This window comes from Camellia sinensis, chromosome 2 (assembly GCF_055761805.1).
Source record: "Camellia sinensis isolate YWXY chromosome 2, ASM5576180v1, whole genome shotgun sequence".
NCBI classification, from domain to species: domain Eukaryota; kingdom Viridiplantae; phylum Streptophyta; class Magnoliopsida; order Ericales; family Theaceae; genus Camellia; species Camellia sinensis.
The window spans coordinates 221,336,040-221,356,554 of record NC_138962.1 but is presented as its reverse complement, the minus strand read 5'-3'; the positions used below and the strand labels follow the sequence as shown (position 1 = coordinate 221,356,554).

Genomic DNA, 20,515 nt, shown 5'->3' with positions numbered 1-20,515 from the left:
CATATAAGAGAAGTCAAAAAAAAGCTTTATCTATTCTATATTATACGAGACTGACACAACATCCTCAAACCTTTCGTATGTTCCCTTCTCTCAACTTTCCATCGTTTTACGTTCCCACTCTCACTCCACACACACGCACATACGGACATATATGTATATATATATATATATATATATATATATATTAGTGAGTGGCATATATAATACGTGTATAATTTAGATAATTAATAATAAAAATAAATAATAAAGAATTTAATATCATAAAAAAAATATTCAAACATATTGTAATTTATGCATGTTTTGTGTTTTATATCAATAAAGTTTTTTTTTGCTGATTAAAAAAAAATGTATATTACTTAAGTGATAAGTATATTTTTAATAAAACTCAAGGTCTTGGATTTAAAATTTACTTACGCTGTGTATAATAATTTTATTTATTTATTTTAGCATATATAAAGTTGTCACATGATATGGGAAGAAGAATGTTTCACTAAACCAATCTAAGCCTTCACTTAATAATAGTACAAGCGGGCGGCACACGCAATACATGTGTAATTCATATAACTAATAATAAAAATAAATAATAAAAAATTTAATATCATAATATGTATGTTGCTTACGTGATAAATATGTTTTTAATGAAACTTAAAATTTTGGATTTAAAACTTACTTACGCTTTGTATAATAATTTTTTTATTTTAGTATATATAAAATTGCCACGTGTCATGAGGGGGAATAAAATTTTACTAAACCAATTTAGACTTTTACTTAATAATAGTATATATAGATTTTCAGTTATATAAGTCAAAAAAGCTTTATCTATTCTATATTGACCCTGTTTGATAGGGTTTATTTCCAGTTTATTTCAGCTTTTAGGTTAATTTAAGCTATTTTGATGTGTTTGGTTCAGCTTAACAATACAACTTATAACTTTTTATAAGTCAAAAATCAACTTATTCTTTGAGTGGGGGGAGGATAAGCTTAATTTATAAGTAAAAAATCAACTTATGTTCACAGCTATAACCTATAAGCTGTTAGGCTATAAGTTATAGTCACTTTCCCATAACTCTACCAAATGGGCCATATAATCCATCATGCTAATTTTTACAATCAATTTGGTCCCACAAATAACAGATTTGGTCTCACAAACTTTGGGATAAACATGGAAACTAAAATTTTATATTAACCACATTTTTGACATAATTCACGAACTCTTTCAATTTTTAGATTTTAAATTTAATTACTCTTTACAACATTATTTGCCGGAAGAAAATGATTTTATGCTCACCATGCAAACGGTATATATTTAGAAAACTGTTGAGGACGTAGAGTTTTAGCAGTCAGTAATTTTAGGAATATTTTGCGTAAATAAAAGAACGTGACAAAGGTTTTGCATTGTGGGTTTTATATAATATTAACAGGTTGTACACGATATGTGTATACAATTTAATTAAGTAAAAATAAAAAAATAATAATAAAATTAATATTATAATGCGTACTTAATTTAAGTAGTATGAGTCATAAAACCTTAAACTCATGGTCATGCTACAAGCTTTGCTCACTTTTTTTTGTGTAACTTCTTTTTAAAAATTAAAAAATAGTGTCATGTGGCATGAGGAGAGTAAAGATTTCACTACATCAATTGATGCATTTACTAAATAATAGTATAGATAGATATATAGATAATAATAAAATATAAATTTCATTATTTTAATAAAATAGGGGAAAATTCATTTTTACTACCTTGTGGTATGCTTGATAGCAATTTACTTTCTGTCTCTTAAAAATAGTCATATACCCTCTATGCAATTTTAGATTAAAATACAATCTTAACACCGTTAATGCTAACCATAAAAGACAATTTTACCCTTTATGTATTCTTTTTCTATTTTTGACTCTCTTTGTAAATAAATAAATAAGTTTACCTCAATGAGTAAGCAAAAAAAATAAAAAAACATACCACAACTAATTTAAGAAACTAGAATTTTCTAAATATATTTTTTAATAAACTTAATTTTTAATTTTAATTAATTTATGATTTAATATCTGTAAATGTTATTAAATAATAAATTGAATTAAAAATTAAAAATTAAATTGAGGTACTTTTATGATTTAATTAAGTTATTTAAGTTCATTTATGATTTAATTTGTTATATATATGCATGTATTATGTATATGTTTAATTAAAAATATTATTTAATAATGTAATTTTATGGTAATATTAGGGTGTTTAATTTAATTTATGATTTAATTTGTTATATATATGTGTGTGTATGTTTATGTTTATTTTAAAATGTTATAAAATAAAAAATTGGGTTACAAATTAAAAGTTAGATTAAAGTAGTTTGATGATTAATTTTTATAATAATAAATTAAGGTATTTAGGTTAATTTAATTATATATATAATATGTATGTTTAATTTAAAATATTATTAAATAAGAAATTTAGATATATATAAAAAAAGAAGATAAAACAATACTAGTTTCGTCTTCTTATATTAAAATTTAAGTTTGGCTAATTTTTTTTCCTTCCCCTACACTTTTGGTTAATTTAGATAAAAAAAAAATAATTGAAACATTTTAATTTAAAATCATATGAGAGATCTGTGACTATGTTTAAAGGAGATGGAGTTGTACATAAGGTTGTAAAAATCAATTTTCCTCCCTAATCTTTCTTATCGATATCTTTTGAACACTTTGCACCTACTACACTCTTGTAAAGTTGGACACTCAATTGAATTAGCCGTGTGATTAAAGGCTTCATTCATTTTGAAATATTTGGCCCTTTGTTACTTTTCTTATGTTTAAACATTATCATTAGCTATTATTGTCAATGCTCATAATTTTGTGGATGAGATCGTACACTTCGGTCCTGTTTGGCTTGATTTTCAAAAATTCTTTTAAATTTTTCTACTTTAAAATTAAAATTTAATTTGGTGAAAAAATAAAAAAAAAAACACTTACGAATTTTATATAGTTTTCTCTTTTGAGAGAGCAAAAATAATTTAAAAAATTAAGTTTTTGATATTTATTTTTATCAAACTAGTTTTTATTTTTTCAAAAAAAAATCTGAAAATAGTTTTAGAAATTCAAACCAAAGATGGCCGAAGTTTTTTTTTTTTTTTTTTTTTCTATTGATTTTCTTATTAATAAATAGTATTACATGTATTTATTAATATGGATCTCACTATTTTTATGTCTAGGAAAAAAATTAACAAAAATTAGTTATATATAGTAGGGAAAATAAAACTTGTAGTTTTTGTACTTTGTCTCTTGTGTCCTATAGTTCTTATAGTTTTAATTCCATCAATTTTACTTTTGAAATTTTCATATTGCGGTAATTAGTCCAATTGATAACACCTTAAAAAAATTGAAATTGAAATTAAGGGTCCTCAAAGTGATGACAATTGACATATAAATTGAAATTGTTTATGACTATTTTGCTCTTAATATTTATGACTAATTTTTTAGTTGATATCGTCAATCGTATTAAATTGACACTATGAAAAATAAAGGGTAAAATTAATACAATTGAAAATATAGAAACTAAGTTGACATAAAAAGCATATTATAGGGACCAATGTATAATTTGCTTCATATAGTATTATTAAGATTTTAATATATATATTGACAACATCTTAAATGAAGATTGAGGAATAAATGACTATAATTTGTCTTTCGTGATGAAGGAAGTACCACATATGTTGATGAAAAATATCCATGTACTTAACTTTAAGGGGTTTGGCAAAATGAGATAAGAGATAACGAAAGAAGTTACCATTCAAGAAGTCGCAGGTTTGAATCTCATGAAGGCTTAACATTCCAAACCTTAGACCATTGGAGACTTGTATGGTCGTTAGTTTTAGGATCCTAGGATTAGTTGAGGCTCGGACATCCAATTATCAAAAATATATATATATACTTCTATACCTAGTTATATTTCAGTTGTTATTGTGGTACTACTCAAGTAAATCTTGACTACAAATTTGAAATTTTGGGTATTTCTAGGGTGTCTTTTTTTTTTTTTTTGTGTGTAATATTTCTGTATATATTTGTATTAGTACAGTAAGGCCATGTTTGTTTTGGTGGACATGAGTTTGGGATTGGACTAATAGTCCAATAAAATTATTAATCTGATGTTTGGTTAAACAATTGAAGTACGGACTAATTATTTTAAACTTGACTATTAGTTAAGATAGGACACATAATCCAACGGATTAGTAGTCCTAGGACTATTAGTCATGGGAATGCTAATCCAGTCCGCCCAAACAAACATGGCCTAAGTAACATGCATGTTTTGCATGAATGTAGATTATGGCATGAATTGCTTTGTGCCAATATACTTTGACCATTATCTTTCAAGGTTTTTATATTTTCAACACATTGTGTAATAAGTAGTGTATTTAACAATTATGGCACAAGATCGTCCACTTGATATAGCAAACTCGTAGCTATAAGATGGTGACTTGAGCTTTTCCATTTTTTAAAATTTTAATAGATTGTGTGATCAGAATTGTATCATGAATAGATGAACATAGTGTCAATTTAAGACCAAAAATCTCTCATCATCTGCCTAAACAAATTATTTTTGTAAAGTAATTATCCTCATTTGTCGGTCTACCTAAGCAAATTATGGAACAAGATCCTCCGTCTATATGATCCAACAAACTCCAAGATTTAGGATCGTAGCTTGATATTTTTATATTTCGAAATTCTTAACATGTTACATGATTGAGAGTGCATTACGAACATATAAACATAGAGATTTTAAGGATAAAAGATTCTTAACTGTCGATGTAAATTTAGTTTTTTTTAGATGGTATGTAAACTTAGTTGAGATTAATCTTCCAAGCTATGATGTATTTCTCTCCAGTTTGATCTCTGTAACTGCTAATTCCTTTTATTTTCTCTTTTGTTGATTCAAAAAAAAAATGTCAACATAAACATGTTATTGTTGTAGGATAATTACCCGCATCTTTTAGGTCCACATAAGAAAATTATGGTACAAGATCCTCATCCAACAAAATCTCAAAATGATATCTTGATATTTTCATATTTTCAAAATTTCTGCATGTTACATGGTCGGATTGTATTAAAAACACATAAATACATTAATTTGAAAATAGAACATCCCTAACTGATAGAGCCAACAATAGAGGTTTATATAACATAGTTAAAAGTCAAATTTTGACTTTTAATCTATTTTGACACATTTAAAAAAAAAAAAATTAAAAAATCAAAAAAATCAATTTTTAACTAACTTATCAAAATATATACAAAAGACCTATTAAAATGGACCACCGACCGTCCTATGATGTTTGGTCGCCACATTGATTGGTAATGATAATAATGCAATGCAATATTGTAGATATTTATATATGTTTCAACTTTGAACATGGTACATTTATCAAATCAAATACTCTTATTCATCTTATCCCACTAAAAACATCACCACTAATAGCACTAATGCATTAAAAAATTAAAAAAAAAAAAAAAACACAACTCCAAGACCAAAACATCACATCATTAATGGTGGGACCCACTACCACCTAATTAGTGGGAGCACTAATTAGTGGGAGCAAGCATTTTTCCTTATTCATATTCATATTTAATAATGATGTGATGTAGTAATTGATCTTATAGAGTGGGGTTCATATGCCTAAAGAAGCAATTTTGTTGGCCCCTTAACAAACATTCTCTCCTCTCACAAGTTACCTTTAAAATTGGATATATATTAGAATTATGTTTGAATTATAAATTTAAACAAAATTTTAAAATAAAAAATAATAATGTGAGGGATTCCAAAGTCCTACTCACATCTTCCTTGTTTTTTTTTTTTTTTTTTTTTTTTTTAAATTTTAAATTTTACTTAAATTTATAATCTAAACATAATTTAAGTATTGTTAAAGTTATGTTTGAATTATGAATTTTAAAGGAATTTGAGATGGGAAAGAAAAAGTGAATAAAATGTATGTTATTATTTGTTTTTCATTTTTCATTTATTTCATTTACAAATTTTTTATTAAATTTATAATTTAAACCCAACTTAAATATTCTTAACTCGACTTATGTTTGTGTCCATAATTTTGACTATCACATTGACTTGTTTTATTTATTTATTTATAGAGATGCTTGTATATATATATATTTTTTTGAAATTTATATTAGATTGTTTAGTGTAATTTTTATTTATAATTTGTGAGATAAAAATAGTTTAAATAAATTAAAATAATTAATTATTGAAAAATAAGTAAAAAAATAGTTTTAATTTCTATTTCTTAATTATCAATTTTAAAATTATTAAAAATTAGACCAAACTAATCCTTAAATTGCCGTCCAGTGTAATAAACACGTGAGCCATCAACATGATAAATGCTGTTCAAAAAACGCGTCACGACCAACGTGCAACACACCCGTTCTTTGTTTTTGGATTCAAAAGAAAAGATACAAAAAAACCGAGTCCTGGAATTGTCTGATGAATATGCACATGAAAACCTGCATTCTCGCCTAAGCTATGTCTCTGAACTGTAAGTTTGTTGACATTTGCATTGACTCGCTTACTCATCTCCACGGGTAACCAAACTCTCCTTTATATAACAAGTAAATTTATGTGTGAATTATTTTATTATTATTTATATACTTAACATGCTTTTTTATATGTTGTTAAACTCTCTTATATAAATTGATATGTAAGTATTCTAATTATTTCGAATCTCAAAGAGTCGGCTTAGGAGTAAAAATCTGATAATAAAATTTAAAATTTTGAATTCGAGTCTCCCAAATAGTTATTAGAGATTTGTCTGGTCGTTAATTTTAAAATTTTTAAGAGTTATTGGTTGTTCAGATACTAGATAATTAGGCTAGACTCGGAGAAAAATACCTGGAATATATATATATATATATATATATACATATAAGTGTTATAATTATTTTGGTTAGCTTAGTAAAGTTTGAACACAAGATTAGTATTTACTTTGATGTTGGATTGTTAACTATTAACTCATCTAGAGTTTGTTTAGAAAGTGCTATCGTCGTATATTTTTTTATCTTTTTATTTTTTTGAGTTATTTCACCTTTTTATTTCTTTGTACATTTTTTTTTTAATAAAAAGTCAAAAAGTATATTTATTTGGCACTTTCCAAACAAAAATGTAAGAGGTGATGTGACAAAAAATGAATTAAAAACTAAAAGTTGACTTTTAACGGGGTTTCCAAAACAACCCTAGTTTGTTTAAACTTGGTTAAGAGTCAATTTGACACTAGTTTTAATTGAGCTAAGCATAAATAGCTTGATTTTTTTGTAATACATATAAGCTTATATGACAATTAGTGTATATTCTCCCGGATTTATTACACTTTCTACATTTAAACTATCGTCAAAATTGTCTATTTAGTTTTTAAACTCTTGATTGAATCTATTTAATTCTTAAAGTATATAAATCAAAGTCTATTTTCCTAAACTATCGATTGAATTCATTAAATTCCTAAAATATTTAATTCAAACTTATTTAGTCCCTAAAAGGATTAGAAAAGTAAAGGATAAATTACAAATATACCCCTGAAATTTGATTAAAATACGAATCACCCGCTGTGATTTTCAAAATTACATTCTACTCCTTGATGTTTCTAATTTCATAACAAATCGCCATTTTTATTAATAAATCATCAATTCAATTAACAATTTTTAATGTTGTTAAAAATATGTTTCAATTAATAATTTAGGTAATTTTATTATTGTATAGGATAGCAATTATGAATTTCATTTTTTTATTTAATTCTGTTAAATAAAAAATTCTAATAAGGGGGTATTTGTAATATTTTAAACCACAGGGACAATCTGTATTTTAAACAAATCTTAGGGGGTGTATTTGTAATTTATCCCATAAAATAAAAGCTCATGAATATTATAAATTAGTAAAAGACCATATCTAGTTAAAATTTTATTTAAAAAAAAAACCTTAAATTTTTATTCTGTCTTTCAAAAGTGGGTGTCAATCCATATATTGATTTTTTTTTTTTTATAAGGATAAGAGTAATTATCTATAGTATTTTTTTATTTGTCTTCTATAAGGGATAAGTACTTGTCTTTATCTAATTCTATTTTTTCAATATATCTAATATTCATATAATTTATTGACAAGACTGAAAAATCACACTCTAACATTAATTTAAACACACAATGAAATAATATACTTTTAAAGACAAAATAAAAATTTAGAAGATTTTTTTGTAATAAAATTTTAATTGAGGAGGGTATTTTACTAATTTTTAATACATATGGGCATATATTTTATTTTTGTAATCCTTTTAGGGACTAAATAGGCTTGAATTAAATATTTAAGGATTTAATAGATTCAATCAATAGTTTAGAAATTAAATAAACTTTGATTTATAACTTTAGGAACTAAATAGATTCAATTGATAGTTCATTTATCAAATAGATAATTTGACGATAGTTTAGGAGAAAATGTAATAAACCCTATTCTCTACAATGAATTTCTCTATAATGATTTTGCTGTAGTAATCTAACGATTTATGTTTAAAATTAAAATAAGATTGTATCATTTAGATTCTGTGATTATAATATTATTTTATTGTAATTTTATCTCAAACTAGTCGATTATATATGACAAAAGAGTATAAAAAAGATTTATACAACAAAATCCATCGCAGAAAAGCTTTGACTCAAATAAAGGATCTCCATTAGTTGAGTTCACACCCTGTCGTGCTTGAATTTCCCACATTTTTCCTCAGGAAACAAAATTTCCTTTTTATAGAGAAAAAACCTACCCAAAGACCAACCAAACAGTCCTTTACATACGTAAATGAACAAAGGATAAATTATAAATACACCCCGAAATTTGATTAAAATACAAATCGCTCCCTATAATTTTGAAAATTATATTTCTCCTCTTGAGGTTTCCAATATCATAACAAATTGCCTCTTTTATTAATAAATCATTAAGTTAATTAACAATTTTTAATGATGTTAAAAATATGTTTCAATTAATAATTTAAGTAATTTTATTATTGTACAGGATAGCAATTATGACTTTTATTTTTTTAATTAATTCTATTGAATAAAAAATTCTAATAAAAAAATATTTACAATTGTTCAATTATAAGAAGTAATTTATATTTTAAACAAAATTCGGGTGTATTCATAATTTACCATAAAAAAAACAATGAGCTCTTATTCTGTTCACGTGTTGTCCTTTGATTCATGAGTCATGACTTATACCATACGCAAGCCATTACGATATCTGAATCGCCAACTTGTTTGGCAAGTTAGACTTTAGTTTATTTATTTATACTAAAATTTATAAAAAGATAAAATAAATTAAAATAATTAATAGGACAAAATGTCTCATTAAATTTATAATTATTTTATTTTTTCTTTCACAAATATCACATCCAATTGTAAAAACATCCAACTAAAATAGTCAAAATTAAATAACCTATTAAAATAGTAACTTTCTAAACACCCACTAAATCACTTGTACTATCTTGATGAATTTTTATCTCCAATTTTAGGATAAATTACACTGACACCTTCTTGAGATTTTTGTTTAATACAAATCTCTCTCACATTTGAAAAATTATATATTCCTTTCCAAAATTTGTAATTTCATTATAAATTGTCTCATGAATTACTGATATCATGCCCTAAATTTTTTAAAATAACCATCTTACCATTTTTTCTACCATTTATTCTCTATTATCATGACTACATTCTACAACTTTTCTTTTTTAAATTCTACTTGAATATATTCTTTTTAGGTAATGATATACAAACATAAATTTTATACAGAATTTTTGAACACAATGATATAGTTTAACGGTAACCTTTTACTTTAAAACGAAACACCCGCAAAAATGATTTATATTTATAACAATATCAATATCACAATATTTTTATGATTTTTTTTTTGGTATAAATTTTTATATACGAATATAATTTTTCATTTTTAATTCCACCGTTATATCTAGATTAGATAAATATAATCTAGATATATTTAAAACCTATAAAATTTGTACAAAAAATCCATTGAATACAACAAAATAACATAATGTATTGATTTTTTTTTAGTTTTTTGTATCTGGTGAATTTAAAAAAAAAAATCATAAAATATTATACTTTTTAAGTATATTTAAATTAAGTGTATCTAAAAAATAAAAAAAAATTAGTAAAAATAAAAAAAACTCAAATTTTTTGTGTGAGTTAAACCAAATAAGATAATTATTATTTTCCTTGAAATAACATGAATAAAATATCTATATTATTTTATTATTTTATATGTATAAAGGTCAAGGAGCAAATATGTCATTTTAATTTGACATGGAGGTAAGTGTAATTTTTCAAATATGAGGGGATAATTCATATTAAACAGAAACTTCATGAGGTGTTAACCCAATTTTTTTTTTTTTTTTTTTTGAAAATGAGCTCTATGATATAGATTTAAAATTGGTAGGATATGGATTATAGTACAATTTTGAAATTTTGTAAGCTTATTAAGTGTCATGTTTTGATATTTTAAACTGTTCGATTTTTAAAGTACTTATTTATAGATTATACTTGAAAACAATCCTATTGATCGGATAACTGACAAATATTTAGTTTTAGGCTCATTACAAGTTACACTTTCATAATTTGAACCATTTAATTTTTAAATATTTGTGTTTAAATTATTCTTTAAAATAAATTATATTGATTTGATAGCCACATAGTTTCATGTGTCTTTAAAAAAAATGGACGATATTCGGTGTGTTTGGTTTTAATTTTTTAGATTAAATATTTTGAAAATTGAATTTTTTTATTTTTAGTAATTTTTTTTAAAATTTTAAGCAATTTTTTTTTTTACTTTTTTAGATGCACCTTACTTAGATGTATCTAAAAAGTAAAATATTTGTAAAAATCAATAAATACACAAGAATAGAAAAATGTATTGAATTCTCGTATTTTTTTTTAATTTTATATTTTTAGTATTTAGTGAACTTTTTAAATTTTTTTTCACAAATATTATACTTTTTAAGTGTATTTATGTTAGGTGTATCTAAAAATTTTAAAAAATTACTTAAAATAAAAAAAAAAACAAAAATAGTGAAACAAAAAAATATGAAAAACAAAAAAACTTAATTTTCTAAGAAGTGAATTTTGAAAATAAGAACCAAACAAGCTGATTGTTTTTTGAAAATTTGTATGTATAGGTAATATCCTATTTATTTTTTTAAAATTTTATTTCTTGTCTTTGGACATTTGGGTTTTTATTTTTTATTTTTTTTATTTTTAATAATCGTATCGGATCAACTTACACGTATCTCGATTAATTCTAAAACTAATCCAATCACTCACTAATGACCTCACTAATCCCAGAAACTAATCCCACCACGAACCTATATGGAGATTTCATTTAAAGCTAAAGTAAGGCCAAGTTTGGGAAGACTAAATGTACTTTTTGACTTTTTATGAAATATGGGTTGGATTTGAGTTGGGTTTGAAGTGATGTGTTAGAGAGGTGATGTGACTTAAATAAGATGATGCGACTTAAATAAGATAGTAACTTTTTGACTTTTTAGATTTTTTTGGAGGATGCCAAACTTGGCCTAAATGTTTTATATGGGCACGGCCCAAAAACATTAATTACTGCTAATGAATATTAAACGTGAGAGTTAAAATAATACATCTCTAGTTCCCAAATTTGGCTTACTGGGCGAACTGGAAGTTGGACTCTTGGGCATTCTGAAGGGAGACTTCTCTGTCGCTTACTTTTCTTGTTACACTTGCCTATAAATACCGTTCTCATATGTCCAGTTGTATCTCACTTCATTGTTAGAGAATCATCACTACATATATATATTGATAGAATCATATCTTGAGAGAGAGAAAGAAAGAAGAATGGGGTTGACGAGTTTGAAACAACAACTTTTGTCCAAGATAGCAACCAATGATGAACATGGTGAAAATACTCCATACTTTGATGGTTGGAAGGCATATGATAATGATCCTTTTCACCTCACCAAAAACCCTAATGGTGTCATCCAAATGGGTCTTGCTGAAAACCAGGTTTTACGAACTTCCATGTCTCTCACACTCCCAATGCCACTGACCCAGCATCCGTGCTCAGAAAAATGTTTAGTAAAATCAACGTGCTAATACATTCACTCAAATAGCAATAATTTTTTGTGCACGGATTCTGGGTAAGAGAGAAAATGGGATTCTAACCATGATTTCATTCTCAAATGTTAATTATTTTTTGTGGCTTTTGTTTGCAGCTATGTTTTGACCTAATTAAGGAGTGGATTGAGAAAAACCCAACAGCATCCATTTGCACAGCTGAAGGATCAATGGCTTTCAAGGACATAGCCAACTTTCAGGACTATCATGGCCTGCTGGAGTTTAGAACTGTACGACTACTTGATCCATATGTTTTCTGTGCCTGATTATGTATTTAATTTATGTACTTCTAATGTTGTTGTTCAATGACTAATTTTCTCATTAATCTTTACCGCAATTCTACACCCACAGAAATCGGTCACAGTGTTATAATAAGTATTATTTGATCGATTCTTATACACTAGTTATTGTTTTTGTTTTTTTTAACTTAGAACTTTTAGATGCCATAATGGTGGTGTTTCTAACGATGATGTGTATTTTTTTAGGCCGTCGCGAAGTTTATGGGGAGAGTAAGAGGTGGTAGGGTTAAGTTTGATCCGAACAGGATAGTAATGAGCGGAGGAGCCACCGGAGCTAATGAGACAATCATGTTTTGTTTGGCCGATCGCGATGATGCATTTCTAGTTCCATCACCTTATTATCCAGCGTACGTACTCATCTTTTATACAAATAAATCACATAAACAAACTATTACTAATAAAAAAAAATATATATATATATATAATAATTCATATAGAATGATATAACTGTATTGAGATTTAAAAAATATATTTGTTATTTAAAACTTCAAAAAATATGAGCTTTCTTCGTCAATATTCTATATTTGGAATTCCACCCAGTAATGTGTCAATCAAAATGGAATTAAAGAATTTTTGGCCATTCAATAGTTTTGGTCCACCACGTCTCTTTCTTAAATTGTATCAAAACAAATTTCTTCATCTTAACATATTTTTATAAATATTTTTACAATTAGGAAGAATTTAAATAATAACAATAATAATAATAATAATAAGACACAAATTCAGACATTAGGTTGAGGAAAAAAGCCTCGTTTAGCGGGTCAATCTCTTGTTAAATATAACTAATGTTATAGGAAAATGTTTGAGTGTGTAAGGTATATATCATATGTACTTGCGTTATCTTATAAAATCACGTAAATTTTTACAAATATACATAAGTTATGATTTCTTAAATTTTTATAGATTAACTAACGTATGTTTATGAAAATTTTGCAAGATAACTTGCTTATGTTTGTAAGAACTTATGTAAACACATATAGTATATGCTTACACACTCAAGAAAGAATTATCCAATGTTACATAACCAAAAAGTAAAAGTAAATATAGAATGACATGATTGAGTTTCCCTTTGTTTTAGGTTTTATTATTTCAAAACAAACAAGATGAAAATTTTTTATAAATTTAAGAGTTAATTACATCAAAACTTCATTAGTTATTAGCGAATCTTACTTTTTGGGTGTATAAATAATTTTTTTTTTGGGTGAATTACTTTTATTTCGTCATCTATCAACTAGTTCATTTTGATCCCTTCAGCTATAAAAATATATTATTTTCTCCATTTCCAAACCACCTCCAAAATTTAATAAGAATCAGAAGAATTCTGGTCAAATATTAATACAAAGAACTTTTGACACAGGCTAATTTTCTTCTCATTTTTTCCTTTATAGCCATTAAGTTATTACGTGTTGACAATAGACCTCTCATTGAATTTGGACCACCAAAAAGTTCATACCAACTACAACACACAGTTGGGTTTTTATTTACTTGTGCAAATTGTCCAAGTCTCAAGCTGACTTTTGGTCTTAACAAAGAATTTAGGTCCATCATATTTAGTAACACACTAGAAAATACGTATGGTATGGAGTCCATTTTTTGCAGTTCTGAACTATTATGTCATTAATTATTTCAATCAATTTAGTAAAGCGGGAATTCAAAGTCTTATGTGATTGAAATCTGCCTTCTCTGGAACTGCAAAGTTGGGATCTTGAACTCACTTTTAAGATTGAGTTGACTAATTTTGATTGGACGAGATCACTAATGACGTTGAGATCATTAAATATGAGTAATGATATTAAAAATATACAATTCATACAGAATTTCTTTTCGCTCTAAAATAAAACACCATAAAAATGATTTTACTTATAAAAATAACTTTGCCATATCATTTTTATAGTATTTTATACATAAATAGATTTTTGCATAAAACATTTTCTCATTTATGTGATGTTGACAAAATAATCATGTGTTATGTTGAATGATATGAGAGAAAAAAAAATTAATTTTTAAAATTTGAAAAATATTATTCATAAAGAATCTTTATACAATTTGTAGCAGTGGTATTTTTGAAATTAAGGGCTAGTTTGGCATGTACTAAATAAGCCAAAAAGTCAAAAAGTTACTATCTTATTTAAGTCACATCATCTTATTTAAATCACATCACCTCTCTAACACATCACATCAAACCCAACCCAAACCCACCAATAAGTCAAAAAGTGCACTTTTTTAGGACATCCCAAACCAACCCTAAATGTCATTTTTTATTTATTTATGGGTACTCTTGTGTGAAAATAATAAGTTTTAATGCAATCGTCTCATTTTTAATTTTTTTTTTACTTTTCACTTATACCTTATGCATTTGGAATATTCAGATTTGTTCGAGATTTGAGATGGCGAACCGGTGTTCAAATAATACCAGTTACCTGTGAGAGCTCAAACAATTTCCAAATCACCATAGAAGCCCTAGAAGAAGCATACAACAAAGCAATAGAGGCCAACATTAGAGTGAAAGGCTTGATCATAACCAACCCATCAAACCCATTAGGCACCATTTTAGACAAAGACACTCTCAAAAGCTTGGTGAATTTCATCAATGAAAGAAACATCCACCTTGTATGCGATGAAATCTATGCTGCCACCATTTTCAGGCCTCCCCACTTCACTAGCATTTCTGAGGTCATTCAAGACATGGATAGTAACGATGATCTCATTCACATCGTTTACAGTTTGTCGAAAGACATGGGTTTTCCTGGCTTTAGGGTTGGTATTGTTTACTCATACAACGATGAAGTTGTGAGTTGTGCTCGAAAGATGTCGAGTTTTGGATTAGTCTCTTCCCAAACTCAATACTTACTCGCTGCAATGCTTTCTGACGATGATTTCGTGCGGAGGTTTCTTGATGAGAGCTCGAGGAGGCTAGAGTGCAGGCACAGAATTTTCACAGAAGGATTGAAAGAGGTAAAATGTTAGCATATCTCGCATGTTGGTTAGTTTAATTGCTTGTGAAATTAGCATTAATTCTATTACAATTGCAATTTTTTAGAAAGCATTATCGAGAATGAAATTTATATATAAAAAAAAATCGATTGCATAGCTGAATGGGAAATAAGTTCCGACGTTTATTTGAAAGTATTAATAACAAACTTAAAACATGAGGGTAATTTTAAAAGTTCACATATCTACATGTTTTTTTTTTAAAACAATAATGTCAATATATATATTTTTTTTCTTTGTGATTTGAGAAGTTTAAATTATTATATTTTTTTTATTGATAAAGGGTGATTTTTTTAATAAAATACAATTTGTAAAATTTAAGAATTTGAATGTTTTTCATAATAAAAATGTTTGGAAACGCCACTGCAGATGGGGATCGATTGTTTGAATAGCAATGCTGGACTTTTCTGCTGGATGGATTTGCGCTCATTGCTCAAAGAACCAACTATTGATGCTGAAATGGCGCTATGGCGTGTGATAATCAACGATGTGAAACTCAATGTCTCTCCAGGATCATCTTTTTATTGCACGGAGGCTGGTTGGTTTAGGGTTTGCTTTGCTAACATGGATGATGATACAGTTGAAATTGCATTGCAGAGAATTCGAAAATTTGTGACTAAGAAGGAAGGAGAGGTAGCTACAGTGAAGAAGAAGAGGTGCCCAACGAATCTTCGACTGAGTTTCTCGTCTCGGATATACGACGACGGTCTCAGGTCGCCGCATATGTCATCTCCTCACTCTCCTCATCCTCACTCGCCTCTAGTTCGAGCCAGGAATTAATCGGTTTAGAAGACTATTATGTATCATTAGTATATAAAAAATTTATAACGTCAAAAAAAGTAAATTCTAAAATTTTCAAAAAATAAAATATACAATGTGAGTCACAATTAAAATGAATCACGTCCACACACTTTATTTTTTGATTATTTTTTGAATAAATTTTTTCTGACTATGTAATATTATTATTAGAATATTTCACCAGAACTTCACCTTCAACGTGATTTTCAGAAAGTGAAATATATGAGGTGATAAATATATCATTTCTCATTTTATGCACCATTAATTTGTACCAAGAAGACAGGTAGATTTATTCTTTCCATTGGAAATAATTACTACCAATAATTTAGGCAAGAGAATGTTTTAACAATATGTAATTTATTTGGGTGTAATGTGTAAAACATTGTTTGAAGTATCAATTCCATTAAATAATATTGAAGTCATGTAGCAAATCTCTTCTTATTCTCTCTCTCTCTTAAATGTCTCTTGAATTTATCTTGATATTGATGTTGAATGAATGAATTGAAAAGTAATATCCAAATATTATGATCAATTGTTTCATCTTACTAAAATTGCTGAATTACTTCAAATAATTATAAGGAAACTCATGCTTTTAATTCTTTGAAGCACCTTGCTTTTCTCAATCAAAATTTTGTATCTAATTTTATTTTTTAATCCAATTTTTTAGTGCTATTTTTTGAATAATGTCACAAATTATTTCAGGCCTCGTTTGGCAAAAGGCTATTTTAGCCAATTAGCCAAAAAGTTACTAAATTAGCCAAAAAACCAACAACCCATCTCTACTTTTTGCACATCTTTTCGTAATTAGCCAAAAAGCCATCCTAAATATACAAGTTTTTTTTACCTACCTTTTTAGTCAAATAGTCAAAAAGTTACTAAATTAGCCTGTTCCCAAACGAGGCCTCAATACTAAAAACTGACACAAGGACGGTGGACACGGTCAAGACTATCTTTCGAGGAGTTTTCTTGACTTTAATCGTGTGACAAAGAACGAGAGTTTGAAATACAGAAACAAAAGGGAAATGACATAGAAGATCCAATCTCATGTAAAACTTGGGGGCACTAACACTGTCCAAGAGTGTTGTTGCCATGGGCCAGATTGTAGTTTCGGTTAGATATTTCTTCCACAAGGTCCAGCCCGAGCCATTGGTGGGCTCAAAATTCAACTTGGGCTTGGTTCTTTATTCAACAAGGGTGAAAAGAATTGTATTATAATTTCATATCATGTCAAAATATTTAGACACTTCCAATTCAAAACTAATTGACATTAAATGAAAAGGACTCCTAAAGTGTGTGAAAGTATGAGAACAAAACATATAATCTGATTGGTCCACAACTATGAGTCCCATAATCATAAAGTGTATCAATCCCAATTAAAATTATACACTGTCATTGACATTCTATAGATTTTTGTAACACTTTTAAATTCACCTATTAAATCCATCATTTACACTAAACCGATAAAACTAAACAATAGTATGCGATCAGTTTCGATTCCTCAATTTGGCACAAAATTTTCTCGCAATGCCAATCAAAGCAAACCGTTTACACTCCTGCTCAGCATACATGGCTTTACAATTGACACTTGAGATAGTGGATCAAGAAGAACAAACCATCATTTTTCACATTACAAACTTGAAAAACAGATAACAGAGTGGAACTAATACCCGTGCACTCGGATTCACTTCAAAAAATCTAGGGAGATGATTTAGTTCCGTCTTCTTCTTCTTAAATCCATCGGTTGCTCTTCACCAGATTCTTTTTCTGTAGGCTCTTCTTTGTTTTTCGATTATTGTTTGTATTATTCTTATCTATCTTTAGAGTGATCTCTGCTTGGAAAAGTTTCTTCTAGTCTTCCACTACTTTTTCAGGATCACAACTTCCTCCTGCTTCTACTTCATTGTTGTGATCAGAGACAATTTCAGCATAATAAACTCCTACAGAGTCACAGAACGAAAAAGTGTTGGATGACAATAATTTGAAGAATATAAGATTTTTAGTATAATTCAGAATAATGGTTTAAATAAAATTTTATTTATGTAATGGTTTATTAACTAGACTATGATATGATTTGAGTATTGATTATTAAGATATTGACTTCAGATTGTGATTCCCCAGTTTCTTCCTAAAACTTCTTATTCTATTCTTTTGGTGCTACATCATAAATGCTTCAGTGAGACTAGTTTTTTCATATGAAAATAAGTTTTTCAAAGAAAGATGAAGAAAAGAAAAAGAAGAATGTTAGCCTCGATATACCTGAATAGGTCCTAAGTTTCTTCAGGAGCTCTGAGGTGGGTGCAACAGGTTTATCGAATACCAAGCGAAACATCTGCAAGAACAAATTGAAAATAACCTCAGCTGTAAGTTAGAATTGGCCAAGCTTTTAAATGCCAATTGTGGTAGAGACAATGGGAAATGAAATCGTAAATTAAAAACTGATAAAACAACATGGATGTTCAGAACCCACAATAAGGATTTAAATGTAGAAATAAAACTGAATGTTAAAGAGAGTGAGGGAACCAGACCTTAATTGCAGTCGGATCTTTCAAAAACCTGAGCATGGAACAGTAGTATGTTAGAGAGAGAGAGAGAGAGTAAGGCTGTTTGGTTGTGTTTTTGTTTTCTGTTTTTCATATTTTTGGAAACAAAACAATGAAAAGTTCGAAAAAATTCATAGTTCACATATCATTTTCAATTTTTTTTTCCTTCCCGAAAACAGTTTTCAAAAATTTGAAAACAACTTTTTGGAGTTTCCTAAATAGTGGGTTGTTTTTAGAAACAATTCACCGTTTGAGTTTTCTAAAAAAGAAAACAAAAAACAAAAACCCAACCAAACAGGCAACTATTGACATGGAGAAAAGACATTCATCACATGGATCGAAACCATAACCCTATGATTCTAGATGGAATTTGATGTTGCAGTGAATCATTAATCTAGTAGAAGATTTCAAGGCATAACCAAGAAAGACCAAAATTAAAACGGCTAGACTTGAGTTAGAAAAATTACTCAGTTGAAATTATCTCAGCTAAGGTCTTTGCAGCTAATGGAAGACCACCACACCTATCTACCATGTCATCTTTCATTTTTTGTAATATCTGGTGATACAAATACTTCTTTCTAATTGAATCTAGAATTATGCGCCAACACGACTCTCTATCCAATATGGGCTCAAGTTCATACAAGTTGAGCTCACCCACCATCTCACTTGCCACTTCTTTCAGTCTACTAGTGATGATGATGGCACCCCCACTTCCCCTCGGAAATCCATTCCAGAGTGGAGTTACATACTTGTTGAAATCCAAATCATCACTCAAAGCAGGCCACATGTTGTCCAACACGATCAAATGCTTCTTATTAAACAAGTAAATCTCCAAATTACGCAAAAGATCATCAAGATCAGAAGTGTTGCCAAATGAAGAGAAATCACTTGCCAAGCATTCGAGAATAGCCAAGACAATGGATCTTAGATCTGGATATTGAGGTAACTCAACCCATGACATTGGGGAGAAACTTTCTTGGACTCTAGAGCCATGGAACACCATTTGAGCAAGAGTAGTTTTACCTGATCCTCCCATACCTACAATACCAATTGCACTGAAATTATCATTATCAGATGTAGTAGTTAGGAGCAAAGCTTCCATCTTCCGCAAATGATTATTGAAACCATGAATCAGAGTGAGATTGAAATCTGGAAAGTCTGTTGGTCGACAAACCCTGATCAAGCTCGAGGACAAAAGCCTCTCATCTGCAATGTCTGCAACGTCAACATCGCTCATGTTTTGCAGCAACTCGTTTTTGATGCGGAGAAGTTTCCTCTTCATCTTGAAAAGAGACCATTGCTTCTTGACATAATGATGAGAGCTTAATAAGAGACTTTTCTTGTTTTTGGTAATGCGGTCTCTCTCCTTCTCTGCTAACATGACACAATCAGCCAATGCGAACTTGAGGTCATACAGAGGATCTTTCAGTCCTATGGGTGTCCAGAGGTCAATCCTCTTTTGATGCAAGACCTCTGAAATCTCAACAAAATGAAGCCACAGGGGGAATTCTACGAATTCTTCCCCCTCTGCTTCTTCAAAGTCACTGATGAATTTGTTCTTCAGAAACTGTAAATGATCAGCATCCATTTCAAATGTAGTTCTAAAAACAAATTCCCTTTCCTTTATGGAAAACCTTTCTGTTAACAGCAGCTGCAATTAGTCTCAAGTCAAGCAATAGAAGACAAAACAAACAGAGAAATGGAAAGAATCAA

General features: G+C 28.0%; 2 protein-coding genes across 3 annotated transcripts in view; one reads left to right on the top strand and one right to left on the bottom strand.

Moving 5' to 3' along the window:
- The first annotated feature begins 11,685 nt into the window (after positions 1-11,685).
- Positions 11,686-16,693, top strand: LOC114307269 (1-aminocyclopropane-1-carboxylate synthase). Its single transcript, XM_082917072.1, has 5 exons — positions 11,686-12,063; positions 12,273-12,404; positions 12,660-12,820; positions 14,843-15,428; positions 15,834-16,693. The coding sequence occupies exons 1-5, from the start codon at positions 11,896-11,898 to the stop codon at positions 16,242-16,244; spliced, it is 1,458 nt and encodes a 485-aa protein (XP_082773198.1). The 5' UTR covers positions 11,686-11,895; the 3' UTR covers positions 16,245-16,693.
- Positions 16,694-17,567: 874 nt separating this feature from the next.
- Positions 17,568-20,515, bottom strand: part of LOC114307270 (putative disease resistance protein At4g19060) — a 211,780-nt gene continuing 208,832 nt past the window's right edge. For both annotated transcript variants that reach the window (XM_082917074.1, XM_082917073.1), the window contains 4 exons: positions 19,270-20,440; positions 18,788-18,815; positions 18,519-18,591; positions 17,568-18,199 (listed from right to left, as the gene is read on the bottom strand). In XM_082917074.1, the coding sequence (XP_082773200.1) occupies positions 18,111-18,199; positions 18,519-18,591; positions 18,788-18,815; positions 19,270-20,390 (1,311 nt within the window). In that variant the 5' untranslated portion in view covers positions 20,391-20,440 and the 3' untranslated portion in view covers positions 17,568-18,110. The remainder of the gene's footprint in view (positions 18,200-18,518; positions 18,592-18,787; positions 18,816-19,269; positions 20,441-20,515) is intronic.